Raw genomic sequence first — 22,017 nt, 5'->3', positions numbered from 1 at the left:
TGTTGTAGAGCGGGTATATCCACCCCTTGCACTCGGTGATGTGCTGTGTGTTACTGCAGCTTTCTGATCATGGGCCGATCTCTCTCTCTCCTGGAGTATGCGGCAGTCCTGCAGGGTTTGGAGGTATTAAATCGTTCGTTAATACTGGGTACAGTGTTACGCGTCAGTCAATCGCAGAGAGACGGTTAAAATTAAATACTGTAATTTATTGATCTTTTTGAGCAAAACCTTGGCCTTCGAGTATCAATTTCCCTTAACTGAACACAAGTGATGCATAACCTACCAGAGTTCCCGGTCTGTGAAAGCAGGTGATTTAGGGTGAGCTAATTTTATTGCAACTTGTCTCCCATGAGATTTAAGAGCAGTCTTCTCCAGTGATGTCCTTGTCCGTGTTGGGATAAGGTCAGTATCAGTATGAGCTCTCAAAGTAACCTGCTCCTCCACTGTGCCTCTCTACCAGATCATCCCTGATTTGTTTCGAAAGCTACATACTTGATTTGCCTTATCACTACCAGAAATGTGGTTTGAATTATAATTCTTACAGAGGTAAATGCATTTACTCTAAAGTCAAGTGATAAAACTTTAATTACACACAGAATGAGACCAATACACACATTTTGTGACCTTTCAAACTATTGTTTTGCACATGAACTGATTTAGGGTTGCATTAGCAAATGGGTTGTAATGTGAACAAGACCTTCATAAATGTAAAAATCCAATTAATTCACATTTGATCATCATTCTAATACATCAATTGTGAATACGTTCAAAACTTAATTTTTGTATTTATTTTACGGTACAATACAGTACTTTGAGATTCTTAACCACTCAAGAACAAAAGTATTAGAATTTTATAATTATTCTTTTCTGCATGTATATGTGTATTGTTTGGGTTTGCTGCTGCTGTAAAACACTGTCTCTTAGGGATAATAAAGACTTAAAAATGAAAGTCTATACAGAAAAAAAGTAAATCAGAGAAAATGTAAGCAAATGCAAAAATGAATAAAAAGTCAAGGAATATTATAAATGCATCAGATCTGTTGACTACGAGTAATCAGTGGCTACAATATGTGCGGTTAAATATCAACTGTATAATTATGAGTAAAGAAATTATGAGGATCTGAGTGCATAAAAATGTCAGAGCATCACATAGCATCTTTTATAGGGCATTAGCTTCAAGTAGCGAGTCAGGCGCCGTTGCTTTCGCTTACGGCCACACCACCCTGAACACGCCCGATCTCGTCTGATCTCGGAAGCTAAGCAGGGTCGGGCCTGGTTAGTACTTGGATGGGAGACCGCCTGGGAATACCAGGTGCTGTAAGCTTTTGCTCTCCCGGCCAGCAGAGGTCGCTAATTTACAAACCTTTTCTAGGAAATCAGAAATGTATGTGTGGTTACCCTTCGTGCATCGTAAAACATCTAAATCGATTGATTTGCCTTTTTTTGATGTGACAAGTTTATAGTACCTTCAATCAACAGAAAAACTGATGAACTGGAACGTGAAAGATGTTGAAGTGGAAACGAGTACTGACTGGAGTCTACGTAGTTGGTAACAGTACGAAACTTTATGCCTGACATCTTTATCCACTGCACGCCTAACAGACCGAGGGATCTCCAGTTCTTTGTCATTTTTCCTCTCATTTCTCAGAAAGGGTGCCTTCCCTTAGTCCAGCAACAAATCCAACCTCAAAAGCTTTAATAATAATAATAATAATAATAATAACTTCTTTTCTGGACACTCAAAGCACTTTACAGGTAATGGGGACTCTGGGTTTACACCCCTACTCTATTCAAGAAACACCCTGGGATTTTTAATGATCACAGAGAGTCAGGACCTCAGTTTTACATCTCATCTGAAGGATGGTGCTTTTTTACAGTATAGTGTCCCCATCACTACACTGGGGCATTAGGACCCACATAGACCAGAGTGAGCACCCCCTACTGGCACCTCTTCCAGCAGCAACCTTAGTGTTTCCCAGGAGGTCTCCCATTAACGTACTGGCCAGGCTCACACCTGCTGAGCTCCAGTGGGTTGTCAGATTTGAGTTGTAGGGGTGACATGGTTGCTGGTAGTTTTCTTCATACAATTGCAATAACTGGTTCTTAAGCAGATCCCAAAAGGTGCAATTAAATTCTGGAGTTTTAACCTTGTACATGCTTTCCAGCATCTAATCACTTTAACACAATTCTCCCTTGCCATAAAACACTGAACTTCATTTTCCACCTTGAGCCAGATACAGGAAGATTTCATTTCAGCAGATCCCTGTGGATCCTTACTTTTGGGGAGAGTGATACTTCTAATCATCTGGATCAGATTCTGGCACTTGAGTTCCATGATGGACGTATCTGGGGCTTTTCACTTTGAACAACAACTTCTTTCATAATTCCAAGACTGATGATAATAAACCTTCTGGAATGAGACCCATATTGCCTTCTAATGTGCTGTTCATGAGTGTAATCAATTGTTTACATGTTTTCCAATCCTGGCTCCAATATCTTTTTACATGGCATATTTAATAGGAAACTTTTTTTTTTATTGACAACAAATAAGTATTGTTGTACAAAGTACACTTGTTCATTTCAGTGCATTTACACCAATAAAAAAAACACTCCCAAAAGAAATTAAAAAGCAGCAATGGAGTCACATGAAAACAAGAAACTGGTGTTTTGTAAGTAAATACTAAACTAACACTTAATGACTTTCACACCTATACACAGATTAGGAATCTACATGCTTAAGTAATCCCTAAAAGGAGATCCCAAGCAATCTGTTATATTACTCACTTGAATTTATTCAACGGATTAGAAGATTATACAAAACAAAGTTATTTATAACCTGTGTAACCATACAGCACACTTTAAGAAAAAAAGTGCATATGAAATTTTGCATGTTGATACAATAAAAGCTATTTCATTGTTTTCAAGTATAATAGGATAATATGGAAGATTTCCTACAATGTTGTCATAACTCCCAAGAGTAACATTCATAAGTTACAAATGAGCATTAAGAATACAATGGATAAAAAACAGAAGCTGGCATTTAATGAAAAATACTTTTAATTCTAAAATTAGTATTACTACTGCACCACCAACACCTAATATAACAGCTTTGAAAAAGTGAATCCTGTAATTGGCTAGTCTAAATGGTTCTTAAACTATTCAACAATCCAGTAGGCACCAGGCCACTACAGAACAATTTCACACAGCTGGGAATTGTCACAACAAAATCCTTTATCAGTCTTAATACCAATTTACTTAAGAGCAAGAGCTTTATTTTTCTGAAAACTCACAAAAGCAATTGAAAACTAAGAAACTGTTTTGGCAAATAAGGAGTTGAACAGTGTTTGGTTTTAACACTTTAAGGATGAAAGTACACAAAGAATGAACAGCACAATGTTACACAAATTGACTTATTTATTGGACATCCATTTCTAAGTACTGCTTGCTGAGGAAAAAAAATCCAATCCCAAATGTCTGTAACCATCTCATTGAGACCAGACATTTCAGAAAGGATGCTACGCTATTAAAGCAGACTCCTGGACTTCAACAAACTGAGGTGAGTAGATACCAAGTGAGCTCGATTTCCTACTTAGCCTTTTCCATTTGTGACATGTCAGGCTCGCTCTTGTTTGAGCGCCACAGTTGCTGGCCACACCTCCACCCATCTGTCACTCAGGGCCGACTGCCAAGGAAACCAGTATCACCTGCAGGGACAATCGCACCATTCCCGCCACAGGTGATACAGAATACTGGTGGGAGTGAGCCTGGCATAACCATTCTTGTAACCATAAGAATTCAACTGTTCAGAAATAAGTGTGAAAACCACAGATTCAAGTAAAACCACAATCTGTCAAACTGCAGGGATTCTTTGCCAAAATACTTCAGGAGTAAACAACCCTTTAAAATAAAAAGTGTATAATGCTCTAATTAAGCATTTGATAAGTATGCCGACATTATTTTTACAAGTACATATGCATTTTAACATTCTAAGAGGAACAAATGTGACAAGAAAAGATATTATGGAAGTTAAAACCCTAAGCCTAAAAACCACTGTGCTTTATTTTGTTTTTTGAACTCTCTGCGAAACAGCATACAAGTATGTTTTCAAACATTAAATCTGACCTTTCTCTGCAACACAGCGCATGTTTCACAAGAGACGTGTAAGGTCAATTTTGGGATTGCTGCCTTAGTCTTCAGGGCAGCAGACAAAGTGCAGGAAATTGGTCTAAGGTCCAAATGCCAGCGATAACTCTGAAGTTCAAGGTTTAGTGCAGGAACAGCACAGGAACGTCCAGTGTCATTTCAGTGGGAGGCCCCTCATTACCATTAGACAGGTGAAGCTTTGCAAAACAGCTGGTGGAACACTCATACATTCACTTTGCTTACTGACTTCACCTCATTATTTATATTAATTCAGAATTAGAGCAGAAAGCAATTAAATGTCTCTCCTCTGTTAGGGCAAACCTCTAGAGGAAAAAATAACAGTGTGAAAAGAAATTAATGTAATGAGTCAGAGGATAGAAACTGACACCAGAGGTAAGTGTACAGGAACAATCTTGGAAAGTGTACAACTTTAATCACACAACAATGGAAACAAAGCTGAAAAAAAAAAGAGAGCTCAGGCTGACACTACGCCAAAGTGATCTGGTACAAGGGTCATCGTAGGAATGTAGGATTTTCATTACCTTACTGTAAGAGATCGTCACAAACCCTGTCACAACATAGAAGTATGATTCTTGCAAGATCATAATTAGCTTGTTAAAATATTAAGACTGCTAAGGATATATTTCGGTTCATTTTAACTTAACAGACAAAATATATACAATACTATACATATATACATTACAGTGAGAGGTAAGGGTTTTGCAACACAAGGGAAGTTCAACCGATTCACTCACCCACAAGGAAAGGTGCAACTGTGTCGCTATGCTGCATCAAACAAGATCACATTTTGTTTTAAGGGTGACCAGAGAGCACCTATTATCTTGCCTGTGGAATGCTAACAGTTCTTTCGAAAGACTACTGACTGTTCTTTTGGAGTTGCAAGGCTCCAGTAGAATTTCCTGAGCATTTAAGAGAGATTTCATTCTTCCTTTACAAACAACTTTCAGCGAGGTACCCTTAACAAAAACTGTATATAACAAGTTTGTTGAACAAGTTGAAGATCTTCCATCACTATAAAAAGGGAACAGAAACATTTTAATTTCCAAACTAGAGCATTTCCCCTGTAGTGTATCCTTTTTCACAGAGAAAGATTATGATCAAACATTACTGTAAGTCCTGAATTCAATTGAGATGGAAGTAAATATCAGACGCTCAAATTCTGCTGTACCTAGAGAGACACTCACTGCTCTGGAGTGGTTAATAGCCAAGTGGAATTGCATAGATCCTCCAAGAAACCGCACCTCTGAAGACCCACAGTGTGAGAAACATGTAAAAGCACGATGGAAATGGAAGTGTCTTAATTCAAAAATAAATTCTAAAGCCTTCCTTCGTCACTGCCCTTTCTTTAACTTGAGCCAATTACAAACACACGGGGCGAGATGCAGTCAGATGTAAATGGGATGGTACTGTTTGTAGTTGAGTTTCTTCCTGCAGGTCGGACACTTGCTTGCTTTGCGGAGACAGTCTCGGATGCACTGGCTGCAGAACAGGTGTCCGCATTTCGTGGAGACAACGAGCCTTCCACTCCCGACTATCTGCGGAAGGAAAGAAGAACACTCGTTCCCGCATTTTGTAAGCGGCATTTTAAGCAGCGCTTAGTTGATCTTTCCCGTTCTTACCTCTCCATAGGTGTCTAAGCAGATGGGGCAACTAATCGTTCCTGGGGTAGCTCTGTGAACACAAGAACACAAGAAGAAAACCCGTGAAGGACGCGGTTAGACTCTACCACTTAAGAAAAATGGTTTACCCAGATTAACAGGGACAGACAATATAATATACGTAGCAGAAACATTAAAGAAGAAGTTCTTCTTGCTCAGATACAGAAGCTCCCCTTCTCCTCAGCCGCGGTTTCGCTTACTCGCGGTGCTGGGACAAAGCCTGGCCTGAGACCTGTTTTCCAAGCTTCTCTGTCTCAGAGGCTCAATTCAAAATCTGTGCGCCTGTTTTTCTCTGCATTGCCCATCACATCTCTCCTGCTTCATCACTTCCGCTGAAGAGGTTTTGAATTCGGAGGACAGCTGTACTGGTCACATATGCAAAGATACAAATACATAAAACCCAGCATCCCCAATTCTTTCATTGTGCACATGTATCTTTGGTTAACACAGAATCTGAAAATCTGCTCCTAAGGCTCAGTCCAAGTTCTGGAGGGCAGCTGTGTGTGCAGGCCTTATATTCCAGCTCAGCTGTTCAACACCCAGTTCCATCAATCTTTGGCTTAACTGGACCAGTTTAACAGCCCTTCACAGCTCTTAAGGTGTTGGTGATTAAAAGAGACTTATAAAGCCAGCTGAACCTCAGCAATCCTGCACCAGGACTATGTCTTATGGCACCAACTTTAGGAACTCTACATGTCAACTAATTGTCTCACAAAAAATGGTCATCTGTATCGTATCTACTAATGCAGCCAACATGGCTCTGCCTTCTCTAATCTATTTCCCCTTCTTTCCCTGCTATTGCAACCGTTCACAACGTCATGCAGGAGATCCAAACAAGTGAAAATACAGACGCGGCCCGCTCTTCCCTGTCGCTGCGGTGCTGCGTGCTCATCGTACCTGGCCTTGTTGCTGCTCTCCAGGGAGGAGAGGAAGGCCGGTGTTGGCATCATGCCGCTGTCCTCCACCTCCTCCTCGTCGCTGCTGAGGACGTAGCTCTCGCCGCTCGCTTCCCGGTGGGCCTGCAGACCTGGCAACAGCACAGCAGTCCGTGAGGCCGGCAAGCCCAGACCGCCGGAGCAAAACCCTTCCACTAGCACCACGCCCAGAGCCACCCCTCTACCGCACAAACAGGGACCACGGAGCCCGGCCCACGCAGGACACCCAGAAGCCAAAAGAGAAGATCGGCAAGGAAGAGGGGTCTTATACTTACTGGAAAAGGGGATCACAGGGAAAACAGACAGAACTGGGCAGGGGGACAGAGGAAGTGTTGAGAGCCGGAGCTGCTACAGACTTGTCTTACAGCAATAGGATCAAGTGCTTGACTACTTTTAAGGAGCTTAAAGAGCTGACTGATGAATTCAACTGGTTTAAGCCCAGATATTCCAAAAACATCTCTTCATTCTGATAGGAACAAGTAAAGGTTAATTCCAAGCTAAAAAGAAAAAGAATAAAAACACATCAGCTGTAGAGCTTTCTCTACTGGTGTGCGACATGCATGGTGTTGTTTCTTCTTTCTGCTTTTCAGCCTGGAATTAACCTGTATTTGTTCTTACTGCAAAACGCATGAGGACAGCTCCCCACTGGAACCTCTTCAGTCATTCCTTTCGATACGCAAGAAGGAGCAACACAGCTGTATCAGTTTGTGATTTCACTGAATCAAGCCACTACTTAGCAGGAGCAGGAACCTACCTTCATCTACAATCTGGACGATGCGATACAGAGACAAGAAAAAAAAAAGAACATCGTTATATTTCAGGACATCTCAATGATTGAGAAATATATACAGGGGAAAAAATAGTTCTCTTCTGTGCTTTTACTAGCAAGCTATAAAATACTGGAACTGGCTATATGATTACAAAATACAGTCAATAAACATGATAGAAATTGTGAAACACAACAGACATTGAATCTGTGGGACAAATAACTGTACAAAAACTGTATTAAAATACTTTCCATGCCATTAAACCATATTTTGAAAGTACAACAGTATGAAAAACTAACTCATGTACCTGCCCATACAATTATAATTTAAAACTCATGCATAATCGACTAGTATTACTACAATCTTCATTTACAAAAGCCCTGAAAAGATTCCCACCATCTACAGAACCAGCAGCTCTCAAAGGAAACAAAACCAGTTCCCAAGTTACCACTTCAGTGCCAGAATATAAGATGACTAAACTTGATAATAAGCACTCTACTGGACATTAAAACAAGATATTAATTACTTGATTTTTCAAAAGTACAAAATGCTTTTGACAACTAGTGGAAATAGCGGAGACTAAGAATCAAGACTGAGCCAAAGAAGAACAGTATGACTTACCACCACTGAGTCATTGCTAGTGAGGTCAACGACAGCGGGCTCAGAGCCTTCGCAGGTCAGATCGACAACATCCTCGCCTGCACACATCACACACCACACACGGTCAGTACACAAAGGGAAAGGCAGCTGCTCACAATTTAGTCGGGGCAACGTCAACAGCGAGCAGAGCTCCAGACACCACAGGGGCTGAACAGAGCAGCACCGCCCTGGCTGTTGCATCGCCTCCTCCCAGCCTGATCTCATCAGAGCTAAGCCAGACTGAGCCGGGTCAGTATTACTATTGAAAGGGAGACCTCAAGGGAAATCCAGGCTGCTGCCGCAGGGTGTTAGTGGACCAGTAGGTGGCGCTCTAACCTTCGGAGCAGGATTTTCACACCCAATGGCTTATGATGTTAAGGAACACTGTAGGAGGCGCTGTTTTTTTTATGTCAGAGATCAGGACTATCTGGTTAATATACAATTTGATGTTGTTCTTGAAAGAGAGAGTGTTATCCCCGGTTCCCTGGCTCAATTCCACATGGATAGTACAAACTTGCCTTCCTAAAGTTCTCCCTTAATTCAACTGACGTCTCGTCATTCTGCCTCTACTGTGTCACTGTACTTTTGGGGCACAGTGACTGCTGAGCATCACCCAGATGGATTTTTTTTTTTCCAGATGTAGTAAAACATTTGACGTGGCCCGGTCACTTACTGGAGTGCAAATTGTTCTCCAGCACCTCTATGGTCTCGGGCTCCATTGCCGGAGGTGCATTTGCAACTCTGCGTCTCTTGCTTGGTCTTCTGGAAGACCCACCACTGCGACGCTTTATTTGGGCCTGTTATAGGTGGGACAAGAAAGTTTGCTTTGAAAGGGCTGTATAAACAACATTTTATAGTCATTTACAGATTCTAAAGTGCCAAAGGGACATCAACAAAATAACTGGACACTACCTTGCAAGCAATGGGTAATTGCAATTAGTCATTCTCCAGCCATATTTAAATATGCAAGGCTTAACACACTTGCCAAGCACATATCCCAACCCACATATCAGGTCATATTTGCTCACAGGGTTCAAACTAAGATGAGTCCTATTTAACCTACAAAATTAGGCTACCAGAAAGTGAAAACAAGGATGCAATACGTTAAACGTTTAAATAACTAATTTTCACTGAATGCTTAATAATTAACTTTAAGGACCAAGATAGTGTGTAAAAAGTGAAGTGGACTCCTGAGATTCAAGATCACAATATGATAAAAGCAGCACTCAAGTGTTAACTAGGATTACTAAGATCTTCTTTTGCAAAAGCCCAGAAAACTTTCCCAACATCTACAGAATCAGCAGCTCTCGGAGAGAGCAAAAACAACACTGCACCACTGTCGCAGGAGAACTGGGAAGGGTGCAGATCTCCAACATCTGAGCGGAGACGGTGGTCAGATGGACAGTCAGTCAATGGGGAGGTCAGCCACCATGTGCAGCCACTAACAGCGTGCCCCATAGGCCTAGGAAGTCTACCACAGTCTAGAGCTCCCTACTAGGGCAGCGCCAGTCCTCCAGGAGAGACTCAAGCAAATCAGGCCTGGTTAACAGAAGTCCCAGAATGCCTGACTGGGTCCAGATCTAGTGCCCGAAAAGACCATTACATGGGAACCAAGTCCATGTCCCTCTCATCCACCAGATTCTGGGGACGGTGACAGTGACACTTCTGCCAGTAGGAACATGGCCAGGCTGAACATGGGACGAAGGTGATGACTTTGCACCATTAGGCAGCGATTATGTTTACAGTATATGTAAATATTTTATGATATGTCTTTGTTATAAATGTCTGCAGATTTTTTTTTGTTGCATGTTACTTTGATTTTATTTGCTTAAGCAACACTGACTGTACACATCGGACATGCCGATAAAGCATCTTGAATTGAATTGATTATCTATTGACCTTGCCTTCCAAGGGTTGAGTGCACCCAACACTGCAGAAGCCCCTGAGCGACGGGAACCAGCAGTCAGGGCTGTAGCCCTTTAAGACAACCCTTTCCAAAAAGACTTCTGATCATTTGCTGCTCAGCCCCACAATCTATGCAGACAAATACTAATAAAGGCTTAGATTTCAGGCGATCAACCACTGCACTAATTCTGCAACATTCTAATTTATTTCGCTAAGTATTGTGAAATAAATAATACACTTTTCTTTGTGGCCCCTGTTTTTACCTTTGTACTCAGCTATATATTAACTAATACTAGAATAAGGAAACGTAATCTCTTTTTCAATCCAACCATCACCACATTCAGACTGACATTATTTACTCTTAATCCATATTTGAATATTGTATATTGTGTATATAGAACTGTATAAGTATTCAAACCGTTGCACAGTTTTTACAAAATTTGAGCTTTAAAGTTCACTGTCATGGCATTTTGAAGTAGCAATTACAGCAATATCTGTTATATGCACAACCCACTGCACACATTCAAACCAAAACCAAAGAAATGCATATGTAACCTGAAAGAAAATGGAAAACAAAACACGGTTACTTAAGTAAATCTTTTCAAAGGAAAATTGAAATTTAGGTGCACAAAATGACTTTAAAAACCACAGTTAGTTGAGCGGGTTCTGTGTACAATCGTGGTCCAGCTGATGTCATGAGAAAAACACCTTGGAGGGGCTCCTTGCAGAATTTCAAATAAAGACTCAGAGCTTTCAAAGCCAGTTAGAGCTAAATTCATTGAAAAGCACAGATCAGGAACAGGGTACAAAAAATCTTTACGTTTCTAAATGATGCCAATGACAACTTTGAAAGAGTTACAGAGTTCAATGGCTGAGATGTGTAGAAAATCCACACTCTCAGTTAGGTTTCAAGATTTCCGCAAGAGTGCACTTCTCACTGTACTGATTGTATTGTATGTATTGTATTATTATTATTGTATCATTCGTTACACTGTGGCTGTATTGTCTGTGTTAAGCTGCTGTTGCACTGCAATTTCCCTCATGGGATCAATAAAGTATCCATCTATATCTGTATTTGCCATATACAACAAGTGTATTGGAATGCTTACTCGTTCAGCTGTACCCAGTAACACTAGAGAAATATATAATATATAAGCACAAATGAGTTCTGCTTATGAGAAAGGCGCAGTAAGGTTATGATGTATGCATACAGGAATTACTCAGCCACAGGAGCAGCAGGCAATTCAAAGTCCCAGCTGGAACTTTTCTCATTTATATAGACAAGCAGCTACAAAACCAAGCACAAAAAGGAATAGATAACGTATTTGTGCAGTAAAGTGTAAAGCAAAGATATTGCAGGACAACTCCAGACTCTAAAGTTGAGAATTGTTCCTTTTTAAGGTAGATTTGATGCTCTGTGTAATGCACACATTACAGTTGCATTTGAATTTAATCTCTAATATAAATAGATCTTTTCAGCCAATGATAGCACACAGCGTTTTGACTGTTTCCTAGATTTATTCACCAACAAAATGAGTGCTGCAAATTCTCGTGTTCATCTAATCCTCTAATCCAATGGCCTGTGTTATCAGTGAGGGAAAGGATAGAAAAGCAGGCCCTGACCCCTGCCTTTGCAACAGTGAACTGTGGCTGGAATGTTGCCAGTTCACATCCCACAGCCAGCAGAGGAATCCTACTCCGTTGGGCCCCTGAGCAAGGCCCTTAACCCCAACTGCTCCAGGGGTGCAGTATAAATAGCTCTGACCCCAGGCTTCTCTCCCTGTCTGTGTCTCATGGAGAGCAAGCTGGGGTCTGTGAAAAGACAAATTCCTAATACAGGAAATTGTAAATGGCTAATAAAGTGATCTTATAAATATGACTAACAGTACACATTCACACATTCTGGTTTTCCTGGGTAGTGTAAATAGCCAACCCTTGTTTAAAAAAAGGCAAAACAGAGAAAGAAACCATTAATGAAGAGCTGCAGAATGGAAAAATTCATACAGGGTTTTAATACAATTGTGTTTTCTTTTAATAAACCTGCACCAAACCACAAGGCTGAAATAAAGACTCTGGACATTATGACTCTTTAGTATACGGGTACAGGAACACTGAAGATTTGAGGCCAATGATTAAAAATGAGTCAAGGAAATATCAGACATTACAAATATTTTACTGGCAGTTACCTCAACATGGGATACATATCTGGTAGATATCATATAAACCCATTTAAGATTTGGTCCTACCACAAAAAAATGAACTTCTGTGGCATACGAGACCAGCATGTGACAGGTGAGTATCAGAGGTGAATGCACAAAGTGGGGTGATGTTATAAATGGAATACCTCAGTGGTAGTGGTGTCTGTACTAGGATCACTGATAAGTTATAATTCCAAATTCTGGAAGAGGAAGTAGATTACTCAAGTGACAAGCAGACAAAACCCAAACAGGAGGATTAGCAAACACCATAGAAGCAGTAAATGAAATTCAAGCAATTTAGATAAAATTCAAAACTGAGCAGTCACTTGGCAGATGACACTTAATTTAGACAACTGTCTGTGCAGAGTGCAGCATGCAGGTATATAAACTACAGATACAAAATGCGAAGCTGAGTGTGAAGCAGCTACTGAAAAGGTTGGTGTTTGTTAACATTTCTTTTGAAATGATGTGGAGAAGCAGTAAAAAGAACCAAAATGGATCTATAATTAAAAGTGAATATCTGAAATCAAGGGAAGTCCCATTCTACAATGCAATGTGTTAGACTATATATAATATTCTGTCCCATTTTGGTTAGCACACTACAAAAAAAGATCCTGCTGCACTAATATCAGTCTAAAGGAGATCAGCCAGATTCATTCCCAGGCTTAAGGAAATGCTCCACCCCGACAGGCAAAGCGAATCCATTCAGTATTGAAAAGACTAGGAAGAGACCTGAGCCAACAGTGGAGCACAAGCACAGGTCACAGGTGGAAACGACGTTAGTGCATTTAAAGACAAAACCTGAAGGGTGGCTGGTGGGAGTGTGGAACAAGCTACCCAGACATGGTTGAAGCCGATCTTCCGGTTTCTCTCAAGAAACAGCTGGAGGACTGAGACCTGCTAACAACCCAACAGGCTAGGAGAACTGAACACCCTCTTTTCATAACCTTGTGTTCATATTTCATTAGACTGCTAAGCACTGAACCCAAGGCTAAACAATTTCATTACTCTTCCTATCAAAATGGCACTTATCCTACTCATGATCAGCCCTTCCTTTCAAGAGCTTCCTTTAGAGACGAACAGCGTAGGCACTAACCCTCTTCACGGCATAAACTTTCAGAGTGTTTCTTTCTTGTTTACCTCTGTGCCCGTCACTGTGAAACACAACAAGGTAACCTCAACGCCCAAAACACATCTGTTTGCACGAAACGTTTCAGACAGAGCTCTGTACATGCAGTAAGAACAGTAGAACACGGAGTGTGAACCTCAGTACGAGCACTGCGTCTGAAAATCAGCAGGAAACTGAACTAACAAGTAGCAACACCAGCCAGAATTTCACAACACAATGAATGAAAGCATGCGAGAAAATACTTACTGTGCTCATGTTTTCTGAGAAAGATATTAGTGAAACCTGATCTGGTACAAGTATCATTAAAGCTGCGGAGACTGAAAACCAAGGGCCGACTCCCTAATATGTCCCGGAGAACATTGCTCTATGCAGAGTACTGGTAAACACCAGGTTAAAACCTGAAAGAAACAAGAAGTTGCCTTCAATACTTCATTCATTCTTTCTATACCAAACCATTTGGTGCCAGCAGCAGTTTCATCTTGTGGTGGCTAAATGATGATGGAGGGGAATGGTTTGATCCAATGGTTTGGAATGGAAAGGCATGCTTTAAGTTAACACTTTTTTGTAAAATGCAGCATCGTTTTATGTGCAAATGGAAAATGAAAACAATTGCAAACTGGAAAACATTAAAAAGAAGTGGAGGCTGGATTTTAACAGAGTTAACCAACGTCTGAAAAGGTTCAAGCAGAAGTATCTGTACAAACTGATGCAGGGTCAGGCATAAGCCAAGCGAGAAACAAAATGAGAAGAAAACAGCTGGAGGAGATTTACAGCTTGTGTACATGAGCATAACCCTTATAATAATACTGCACACACTGTAACTGGATAAAGGCGTCTGTTATGGAAATACTAATGCCGTTCCATCCTAAGGTATTCCTCTCTCGACATACAAGCTCAACTATAAGCATGGGTCTGCGAGCCCACAGAGTGCATGAAGACCTCAAAATGCAGCAGGCTCAATCAGTACATCATGCAGACATCATGCATGTTTTTCTCTGCTCCACTAACTGCACTCTTATAACAATACAGTGCTGTGCATTTCTTTAGCAGGTGTTTATTTACAGTATTGAGTACCAATGCCATCTGAAAGAAAAGCTTGGTGAAAAAAGGCAGAGACTGGTCTTACATCTTGTCCATAAATGCGGATTGACCGGACAAATTAACAAGAGCGAAGAGTTGGGCACTAATAATGAATCAATGAGTCGGCTTCAGATACAGATAGCAGATAAATGAAAACACCAAAGTCATCACGTGAGTGGACAGAGTCTATCAGCCTCTGGAACTCTGCAGGAGAGATGCAGCACCATTCTTCCAGGAGAAAGTAAATCAAATCATGCTTGATTGATGGAGGTGGAAACCACATCAATGAATTAGGCATCCCAAAGCATACTATTTTATTTGGGCAAACTAAGTTACATTTATGGCTTTATTTCTAGGTCTTTTGAAAACCCCATCCTAATATATTGAATATATTGGACAAATTAATTTAGTAAGTATAACGACCGATCATTATTGCAAGCAAAGGGCAAGAAGACAGTTGGGAGTTGAGGTACCAAACCATAACATATCTTCATGGATTTGTGGTTCATGGGGAATTTAAAGAACATAACCCCCAACAACTAGCAAGAATTTATCATTATAATATTACAATCCAGCAATTTGACAAACTAAAACCCCAAAAGGTAAAAGACACCACCCACAGAACTACCAGGCAGTTTCCTCAAATATTTCAGTCGTTCACGGTTTTTACCTCCTATCTTGTGAGACACTGGGGAACACAGTCTGCAGAAGCGGTTAACAGCACAACGTGCTTTACCCAGCTTTAGCAAGTATTTCCTGACTGACTCACCTCATGCAACGATGAGTACAACTAAAGACCGCGATGCCCATAACTGCCTTCCACCAGCACACCCCCTTAACCACCCTTAAACCTGAACGTGTCACAGCTCACAGGTTCCTGAGCAGACACTAGGACGGGAGAATGTTTTTAAAGAAAATCGCGTTGCTGCCGAAGTGGTGATGATGAACTAGTCCATCATACCAACCTGGAAAAACCAAAGCGAGGAAGGAACCCTACTACAGTCATGGCGGGTGCTGTGGTTTAAAAAACACCACCTACTGTAAGCCAACGGATCCCGATCCTGGAGGTGCGCACGCCTCCTGGTTGTCATTCCAGCGGAGGTCAATCACCTAGCTGACACCTTAACAGAACTAACAAGCTGCTCCACTGGCACAATCTCAGGTTTCTTTTCCTTCTCATAAATTAGGAATTTTACTCAGGAAATGCAGTAGTTAAAGGGCAGCTGTCAAACGGAAAGCAATGAAACCGTTCAAACTACTCCTATTACTATTACTCCCATTGAGAGTTGAATCAGGCATCTGAGAGCTGGGCTGGAACAAAACCCAGCAGATGTGTGATCCTGCAAGACCAGGACTGGGAACCCCTGACCTAACAATAACCACTGACACTTACACAGCCCTTTTTTGGACACTTGTGTAGCATCCACGACGGCAGCCATAGTGCGCCAGTACACTCCGCTATTGGCCAGTTCATAGATGGGGACTACTAGGAGGCCATGATTGGTAAGAGCCAATGGGAAATTGGGCCAGGACACCAGGGTTACACCCCTACTCTTTTTGAGAAACGCCCTGGGATTTTTAATGACCATAGAGAGTCAGGACCTCGGATTTACATCTCATCCGAAGGACGGCGCCTTTTTAGCGTATAGTGTCCCCGTCACTATACTGGGGCATTAGGACCCACATGGACCGCAGGGTGAGCACCTCCTGCTGGCCCCACTAACACCTCTTCAAGCAGCAAGCTCTGCTCTCCTCCCCACTGAGAGCTGGTGTGTGGGGAGCGTTCTGGCGCACTATGGCTGCCGTCGCATCATCCAGGTGGGGCTGCACATTGGTGGTGGTGGAGGGGAGTCCCCATTACCTGTAAAGCGCTTTGAGTGGAGTGTCCAGAAAAGCACTATATAAGTGTAAGGAACTATTATTATTAATTAACCTTAGTTTTTCCCAGGAGGTCTCTCATCCAGGTACTGGCCAGGCTCACACCTGCTGAGCTTCAGTGGGCTGCCAGCTGGGAGCTGCAGGGTGATATGCTGCTGGCGCTAACGAGAGACGTTCAGCTAACGTGGAAGTTAAATCGCAATACAAGAGGCATTAACACCTGTGCCAACACCACATTTTAAAACAGACTATGTAATCTGACTAGTCCAAACCGAAAGAATACCGCTTTCTTGATATAAAGCTCCTAACTAACGCATATCTCCCTTAAATACAGATCTTGTATCTTTTATTAGACAAAATAGTTAGATAATACACGGGATTCGAAAACAAATATGGCATCTATATGACTAATGCCCACTGAGGCCTTCGATCCGGTTGGCAGCAATTCGCAGAGATTACTAAAGCTCTTCAACTTCTGTTTAACAGCAGCAGCAATCCTCTCTTGTTAAGGACCGATAAAGACACAAATCAGAGCTCGAGAAATGATCAAAATGGTCGAGAAAATGAATGGGTGACAACAGCAAAGTGCTTTATACCATCGTGGATTAAATAATTAGATTCTGATGCTTTGTAGTGGAGTTTCTGAAATAGGTGTTGGTACACCAACTCCGCTGTACTGTTACATAACCTCCAACATGAAATGGTGCTCAAAATGCTTTTAACGGCATTATAACAATTATTTTAGCTGTAAATACTATCCATATTACCATATTACCCATATTAGCACTAAAGCCAGGGCTATGGTGTGTGGTAAAATTAACAAAAGCCGATTAAAAAAACTAGCCAAATAACCGAAACCTACCACGAAAATACTCGGACAGCAGCAGTCAGGAAGAAATCAGGGTTATCGACAGCTTTACTGCAACGCTTCTATCTGGCGAAGCGCACCTTAAATATGAAGGAAATGAAACAATAAGAATTACTACAAATGCAATGAGGAAAAATAAACCAAAATCCCCTTCAATTTCTTTTCTCCACTCCGATCATCCAGCTCCTCCTCGAGCCGGAAGTAACCTCGGCAGCAGATCCGTTAACCCAGGCGGCGCTGTGATTGGTCAGGCAGAGAGTAACGAGCCAATCGGTAGGCGGGAGCTTTGTTCAAGGGAATATGACGTACATCCGGGCGCACTCTGGTATTTGTAGTTTTCACAACAGGAAATGAGTGACGCGATGTAGTTGCTTAAGGCTTCTTAATGACGTCCGCTGGAGTAGGTAAATTGGAAAAAAAAAAGGCAGCGAGGAAAACTTTCACCTGAGCGCGGTTTCGGTTATATGGTTAAAACATCTGTACGGACCGAACACCTGCTTTAAACTCGCAAAAGCTTAGGACACTAACGAGCATGCTACGAGGGAAAGGAAATCAAGGAGGAGTATAACTGGAAAGACTGAATTCGCTGACTGGGTTACGAGATAATGGTAACGAATAGTAAAAACATCCGTTAGAATGAATAGCCTTTTGTAAAATGACGCAGAAAGGCGTACATAAGCAGCCGCGGCTGTTTTAGATTTTTTATTATTGTTCGTGTGACGATAGACGTCGCCCCCCTGAAACCCAGATGGTGTAGAACTCTCCCACAGCAGGCAGCTGGGGTTCACCACTGTCATGGGGGGGGGCGCTGTGTCCCCTTCCAGTAGCCATGGTGGAATCATCGCAGGGCAGAGCTGCACCCAGTTAAGGCAATTGGGGTCTCTGTGCCATGTGTGTCTGCCCTGTGATGGACTGGCACTCCACGTGCTTCCTGAAGGAACTCTGGGATGTCTGGAGTAATGGAGGCAGTGACAATGGGAATAACTCAAGGGGCTGCACAGTGGCGCTGGGGCTCCGTGATCGATTCCTGGAGAGCCATCCGCAAGGCGTTTGCATTGTAACGCTTACGGCCGACAGGTACTGTGTAAGAGCCGGCTTACCAGAGCAGGTGACGTCGCTGCCCTTCCCTGTGATAGCAGGACTACAGCTACTGGGCTGGAGAGAGATCTCTCTTTGGCTCACCGGGCTGGGTCCCTGCTGAGTGACGCGGGAGTCCCGGGTTCGAGCCCCCGACGGTGGGGGGCTGACCTAATGCGGCAAGGGCGCCCCCCTGAACCCCTGTAGCGTTACAGCATGTTCTTCTCGTGTTCGTGTGAGTTTCCTCTGGAAGCTCTGGTTCCCTCCCCACCGTATGAAGATGGACTGGTAGGTGAACTGGCTTCTAGAAAAACTGGCCCTGGTGTGAGTGTGTGGGGGCGTTTGCCCTGCGGTGGACTGGCGTCCCATTCAGGATGTACCCTGCCTTGTGCCCATTGCTTGCTGGGATAGGCTCCAGCTGCCCCGTGACTCTGGATTGGACAAGGCGGCTAGAAAATGGAGGGAATAAATCATACTACAACCGTTCCTGACCTCGCAAACCTACCGGGAGAATAAAATCACCTTCTGGAAGATTAATGCTCCTTTCTCCAAGGTGCGGCTTCTTTGGATCTGAGGAAGCCACTGCCACAGCTGAAGTGTTCACGAGAAGTGTCTGCTTTCAGGGCAGTGGACAGAGGGAAGATTTCTAGTTTTGTTTCCAATGAAAAGGAATAATGTCTTTGTTCGTGTATGAGGTAGGGTTTTTGTTTTGTTGCTCAGACTGTAGTTGAAATAAAGCCAGGAACCCACCAAGACTGTAACAGAACAGCAGGGTTTGGTGTGGAGTTCGTGTGTAAAGATCCTCTCAGCCATGCTACCACAAGCTGAAATCTCCCAATGCAGAAAGAGATCTTACATGGTGACACGGTGACTCAGGGCATTAAAAAGCACGAGCACGAGCAATTAAATTACAAATGTCCGATTGCTTATTTTAAACCCGCAGACTACACATGCCAGTGGCTGAGAATAAGTAGGAACAGTCCATTGGAAACACCTGCAGAGGCCAGTGCTGCTCCTGCACAGACGAGACGTGCTGGAAAAGCTGTGTGACTGCTGTGCACCCCGGCCCGTTGTGGGAGTGCAGCAGCACGCAGCCTGTGTCATACACCTCCCTCTGACCTCGAGGGTCCCAGGTCCGGTTCTGGGCTGGTTCCGTGCGGAGTTCCCCATGTCCTTCAGCACTTTCTCTGGGTGCTCCTTTTCCCCCAGAGTAATTGGCAACTCTGAATAGCCCCCCCCATGGGCATGCCCTATAATAGACTGGTGTTCCCTCGAGGGTGTATCCCACGTTACACCCAGTTTCAGCAGGGTTAGACTCCACCTCAAAGCCTAAAGCAGGTACTGGAAATTAACACATGGATGGATTGTAGTTTGAATGGGCTATGTAACAAGGTGAATATTGTTTTTGCACCCATTATCCGGTATAGAGCTCTGAATCAGCCTTTAGCTAGGACCCCCTTGTTAGAGGAGGAAGTTGAGATTGAATTAACTCCACACATTCTACACCACACACAAACACGCTACAGCAGGGTTTGTGACTCCTGAACCTGCTGCACAGCTTTCTACTGTCCAGTCCTTATCCTGTTCCATCCCAGAGGGACTTGACTCAGAGTGCGCCAGTCCAATTCTGCAGAGCTTCATGAGAAAATGTCAACATTTGTTAAGGGTACAGGGCCCATTTCACAGTTTGCTTTGTAACAAAATGTTGCTTTGTTATAACAATATATTGCTTTGCTTTGTTTTACACTGTTACCTTTTTATTATTATAGGCCAATGTCTGATGTCTACTGCCTTGCCTGTGTGAGGTTACGGAAACAGCAATTGGAACTAAAGTACAGGATCAGCTATATGGAAATGACATCCTAGGGAATAGTTCACATGGATTAAGAAAAGGTGGATCTTGCTTAACCAACTCGTTAGAGTTCTTTGAAGAAGCGACAATGGACTCTCACAGAGCATACAACATGGGGTATTTCGATTTTCAGAAGGATCCTGATAAGGTTTCTCATAAAATATTTATTGTTGAATTACAGATAATAGGATTCAGGGAAACATCTGTGATTGGATGGAGAATTTGTTCATATAGAAGAGAGTATAAAGATAAACAGTGAATGCTCAAACTGAGGCGGTGTACAACAGGGACCTGTGCTAGTGTCACTGATCTTCCCCATTTATACCAATGATCCAGATACTGCTGTGTGTAGTGAATTAGTCAGCTTCGCAGACAGTACCACAAGGGGATGATTAGTAAACACTAATCTGTAAAGACTGGGCAAACACCTGACAGATGATATTTAATGAAGAATTTTGCAGGGTTTTATATGCAAGTAGTCACACCTGAAGAAGGCTCCACGGCTGAAACGTTGTGTTTTCTTATTTCTCTTTTCAGCATAGAATAAACCTATTACTTGTTCCTAGTAAAATCATATACTATTAAAACAAAGCACATACTATTAATATAAAACTTGAAACACTGAGCTAGAAGATGCTACAAAAAAAGATTTAGGTGTTTATGTTGACATCCTTTACATATTATAGACCACGCGGTGAAGCAATTTTAAAAAGGCAAACAAAATATTAGGACATATATTAAAAGGGTTGAATTTAAATCAAAGGAAATTGTGTTAAGAAAGTTCAAGTAGGTGGAGGCATTGGCATGTGTAGGCTGCAAAGGAACAAGTAAGAGGTTTATTCCAGCTGAAAAGAGAAGAGAGGAAACACAATGTTTTGGTTTCACCCATGGAGCCTACATACCCGAAGAAGGCTCCCCAGCCGAAACGTTGTGTTTCCTTTCTGCTCTTTTCAGCAGGGAATAAACCTTTACTGGTTCCTTATGTGAAAATTGTACATTTCTATCATGTGTAGACTAAACTCACAGACACTATTCTAAATGAGGTCTTACTAGTACAAAGACGTTGCTGCTCTGTAATCCAGAGAAAAGAAGCCAGGTACATTCCAGGGCTTGAGAGAATGACCTGCACATTCTTACAAGTATTCAAAATCCTCAAAGGCACTGAAAGGGTCAATCCAGCAGACACCTTCGGAGCGAATAGTGAAACACGAGTGGAATCAATCCTGGAAGTGCATTTAAAAACCAAGAACATGAGGCCCTTCTTAACAGAAAGGGTTGTGGGAGTGTGGAGGAGGCCGTCCAGCCACGTTGCTGAAGCCCATAATTACTAACTAGTGAATGGGCTAGATCTGTCGACTGGCCTCCTCTTGTTTCTACAGTACCGATACTTCTGTTGTTGTGTCTATAGCTGCGGGTGATTGATACATGGGTTAAAAGAACATCAAATTTGCAAAAAGCCAGCTAGAATGCTATAACATTGAATTATGAGAATACAATTCCCAATAAACAGCTTTAAGCAATGCATTTTCAGCAGGCGTCTTCTGTTTATTGCTTACAAGAGGCGGTTTGTTTCCTGGCAGCTGTCCCCGTGGTGAGTCTGGGTGCCGTGAGGCTCTCAGTCCTGGAGAGGGCGCTAGGTGGCCACTCTCAGCGAAGGGGGCAGGCGGGGGGGCGCGGGGCCTGGCTCTCCCAGCTGCACCTGCCTCTCCAGACTGCGCTCCAGCTCGCGCCAGTGCTGCTCCTCCTGCGACTGCTGCCCTCGGGAGACACAGAGCAGAGGAGCCTGCAGGACACGCCACCCCAAGGCCCAAGCCCGCCCAGCGGCCTGGACACCCACCAGAGGGCGCAAGTGGGAGCTACACACGCA

At 42.7% G+C, this 22,017-nt stretch overlaps 2 protein-coding genes, 1 long non-coding RNA gene and 1 other non-coding gene across 12 annotated transcripts in view; 2 read left to right on the top strand and 2 right to left on the bottom strand.

Annotated features, from left to right (window-relative positions):
• The first annotated feature begins 1,205 nt into the window (after nucleotides 1-1,205).
• Nucleotides 1,206-1,324, top strand: LOC148678832 (5S ribosomal RNA). Its single transcript, XR_015940530.1, has one exon. It is a non-coding gene; the product is annotated as a 5S ribosomal RNA (ribosomal RNA).
• A 1,447-nt stretch (nucleotides 1,325-2,771) lies between these two features.
• rnf4 (ring finger protein 4) lies at nucleotides 2,772-17,452 on the bottom strand. 2 transcript variants are annotated; one of them, XM_088638183.1, is made up of 8 exons: nucleotides 17,216-17,452; nucleotides 13,642-13,793; nucleotides 8,837-8,960; nucleotides 8,146-8,222; nucleotides 7,512-7,524; nucleotides 6,720-6,849; nucleotides 5,784-5,835; nucleotides 2,772-5,699 (listed from the first exon to the last, which is right to left on the bottom strand). In XM_088638183.1, exons 2-8 carry the CDS (start codon nucleotides 13,696-13,698, stop codon nucleotides 5,550-5,552), a joined length of 603 nt encoding a protein of 200 aa, XP_088494309.1. In that variant the 5' UTR covers nucleotides 13,699-13,793; nucleotides 17,216-17,452; the 3' UTR covers nucleotides 2,772-5,549. The 2 variants fall into 2 exon arrangements, with proteins under 2 accessions (XP_088494309.1, XP_088494310.1); XM_088638184.1 differs by lacking the exon at nucleotides 13,642-13,793.
• Nucleotides 17,453-17,587: 135 nt separating this feature from the next.
• Nucleotides 17,588-21,674, top strand: LOC148678830 (uncharacterized). Its single transcript, XR_015939941.1, has 2 exons — nucleotides 17,588-18,993; nucleotides 20,068-21,674. It is a non-coding gene; the product is annotated as an uncharacterized LOC148678830 (long non-coding RNA).
• Nucleotides 21,675-22,017, bottom strand: part of cfap99 (cilia and flagella associated protein 99) — a 62,488-nt gene continuing 62,145 nt past the window's right edge. For all 8 annotated transcript variants that reach the window (XM_088638111.1, XM_088638138.1, XM_088638117.1 and 5 more), the window contains one exon: nucleotides 21,675-21,903. In XM_088638111.1, coding sequence (XP_088494237.1) covers nucleotides 21,784-21,903 — 120 coding nt within the window. In that variant the 3' untranslated portion in view covers nucleotides 21,675-21,783. The remainder of the gene's footprint in view (nucleotides 21,904-22,017) is intronic.

Source organism: Lepisosteus platostomus, chromosome 1 (genome assembly GCF_059453375.1).
Source record: "Lepisosteus platostomus isolate fLepPlt1 chromosome 1, fLepPlt1.hap1, whole genome shotgun sequence".
Classification (NCBI taxonomy): domain Eukaryota; kingdom Metazoa; phylum Chordata; class Actinopteri; order Semionotiformes; family Lepisosteidae; genus Lepisosteus; species Lepisosteus platostomus.
This window is presented reverse-complemented; position numbering and strand designations above follow the sequence as displayed.

What these genes read in the sequence shown, in the direction of transcription:
- rnf4 (XM_088638183.1), bottom strand. Translation starts at nt 13,698, where the DNA reads ATGATACTTGTACCAGATCAGGTTTCACTAATATCTTTCTCAGAAAAC. An exon ending in TCTCAGAAAACATGAGCACA is followed by an intron (nt 8,961 to 13,641) that starts GTAAGTATTTTC and finishes CACCTATAACAG; the next exon opens with GCCCAAATAAAGCGTCGCAG. An exon ending in GAGAGCAGCAACAAGGCCAG is followed by an intron (nt 5,836 to 6,719) that starts GTACGATGAGCA and finishes TTGTGTTCACAG; the next exon opens with AGCTACCCCAGGAACGATTA.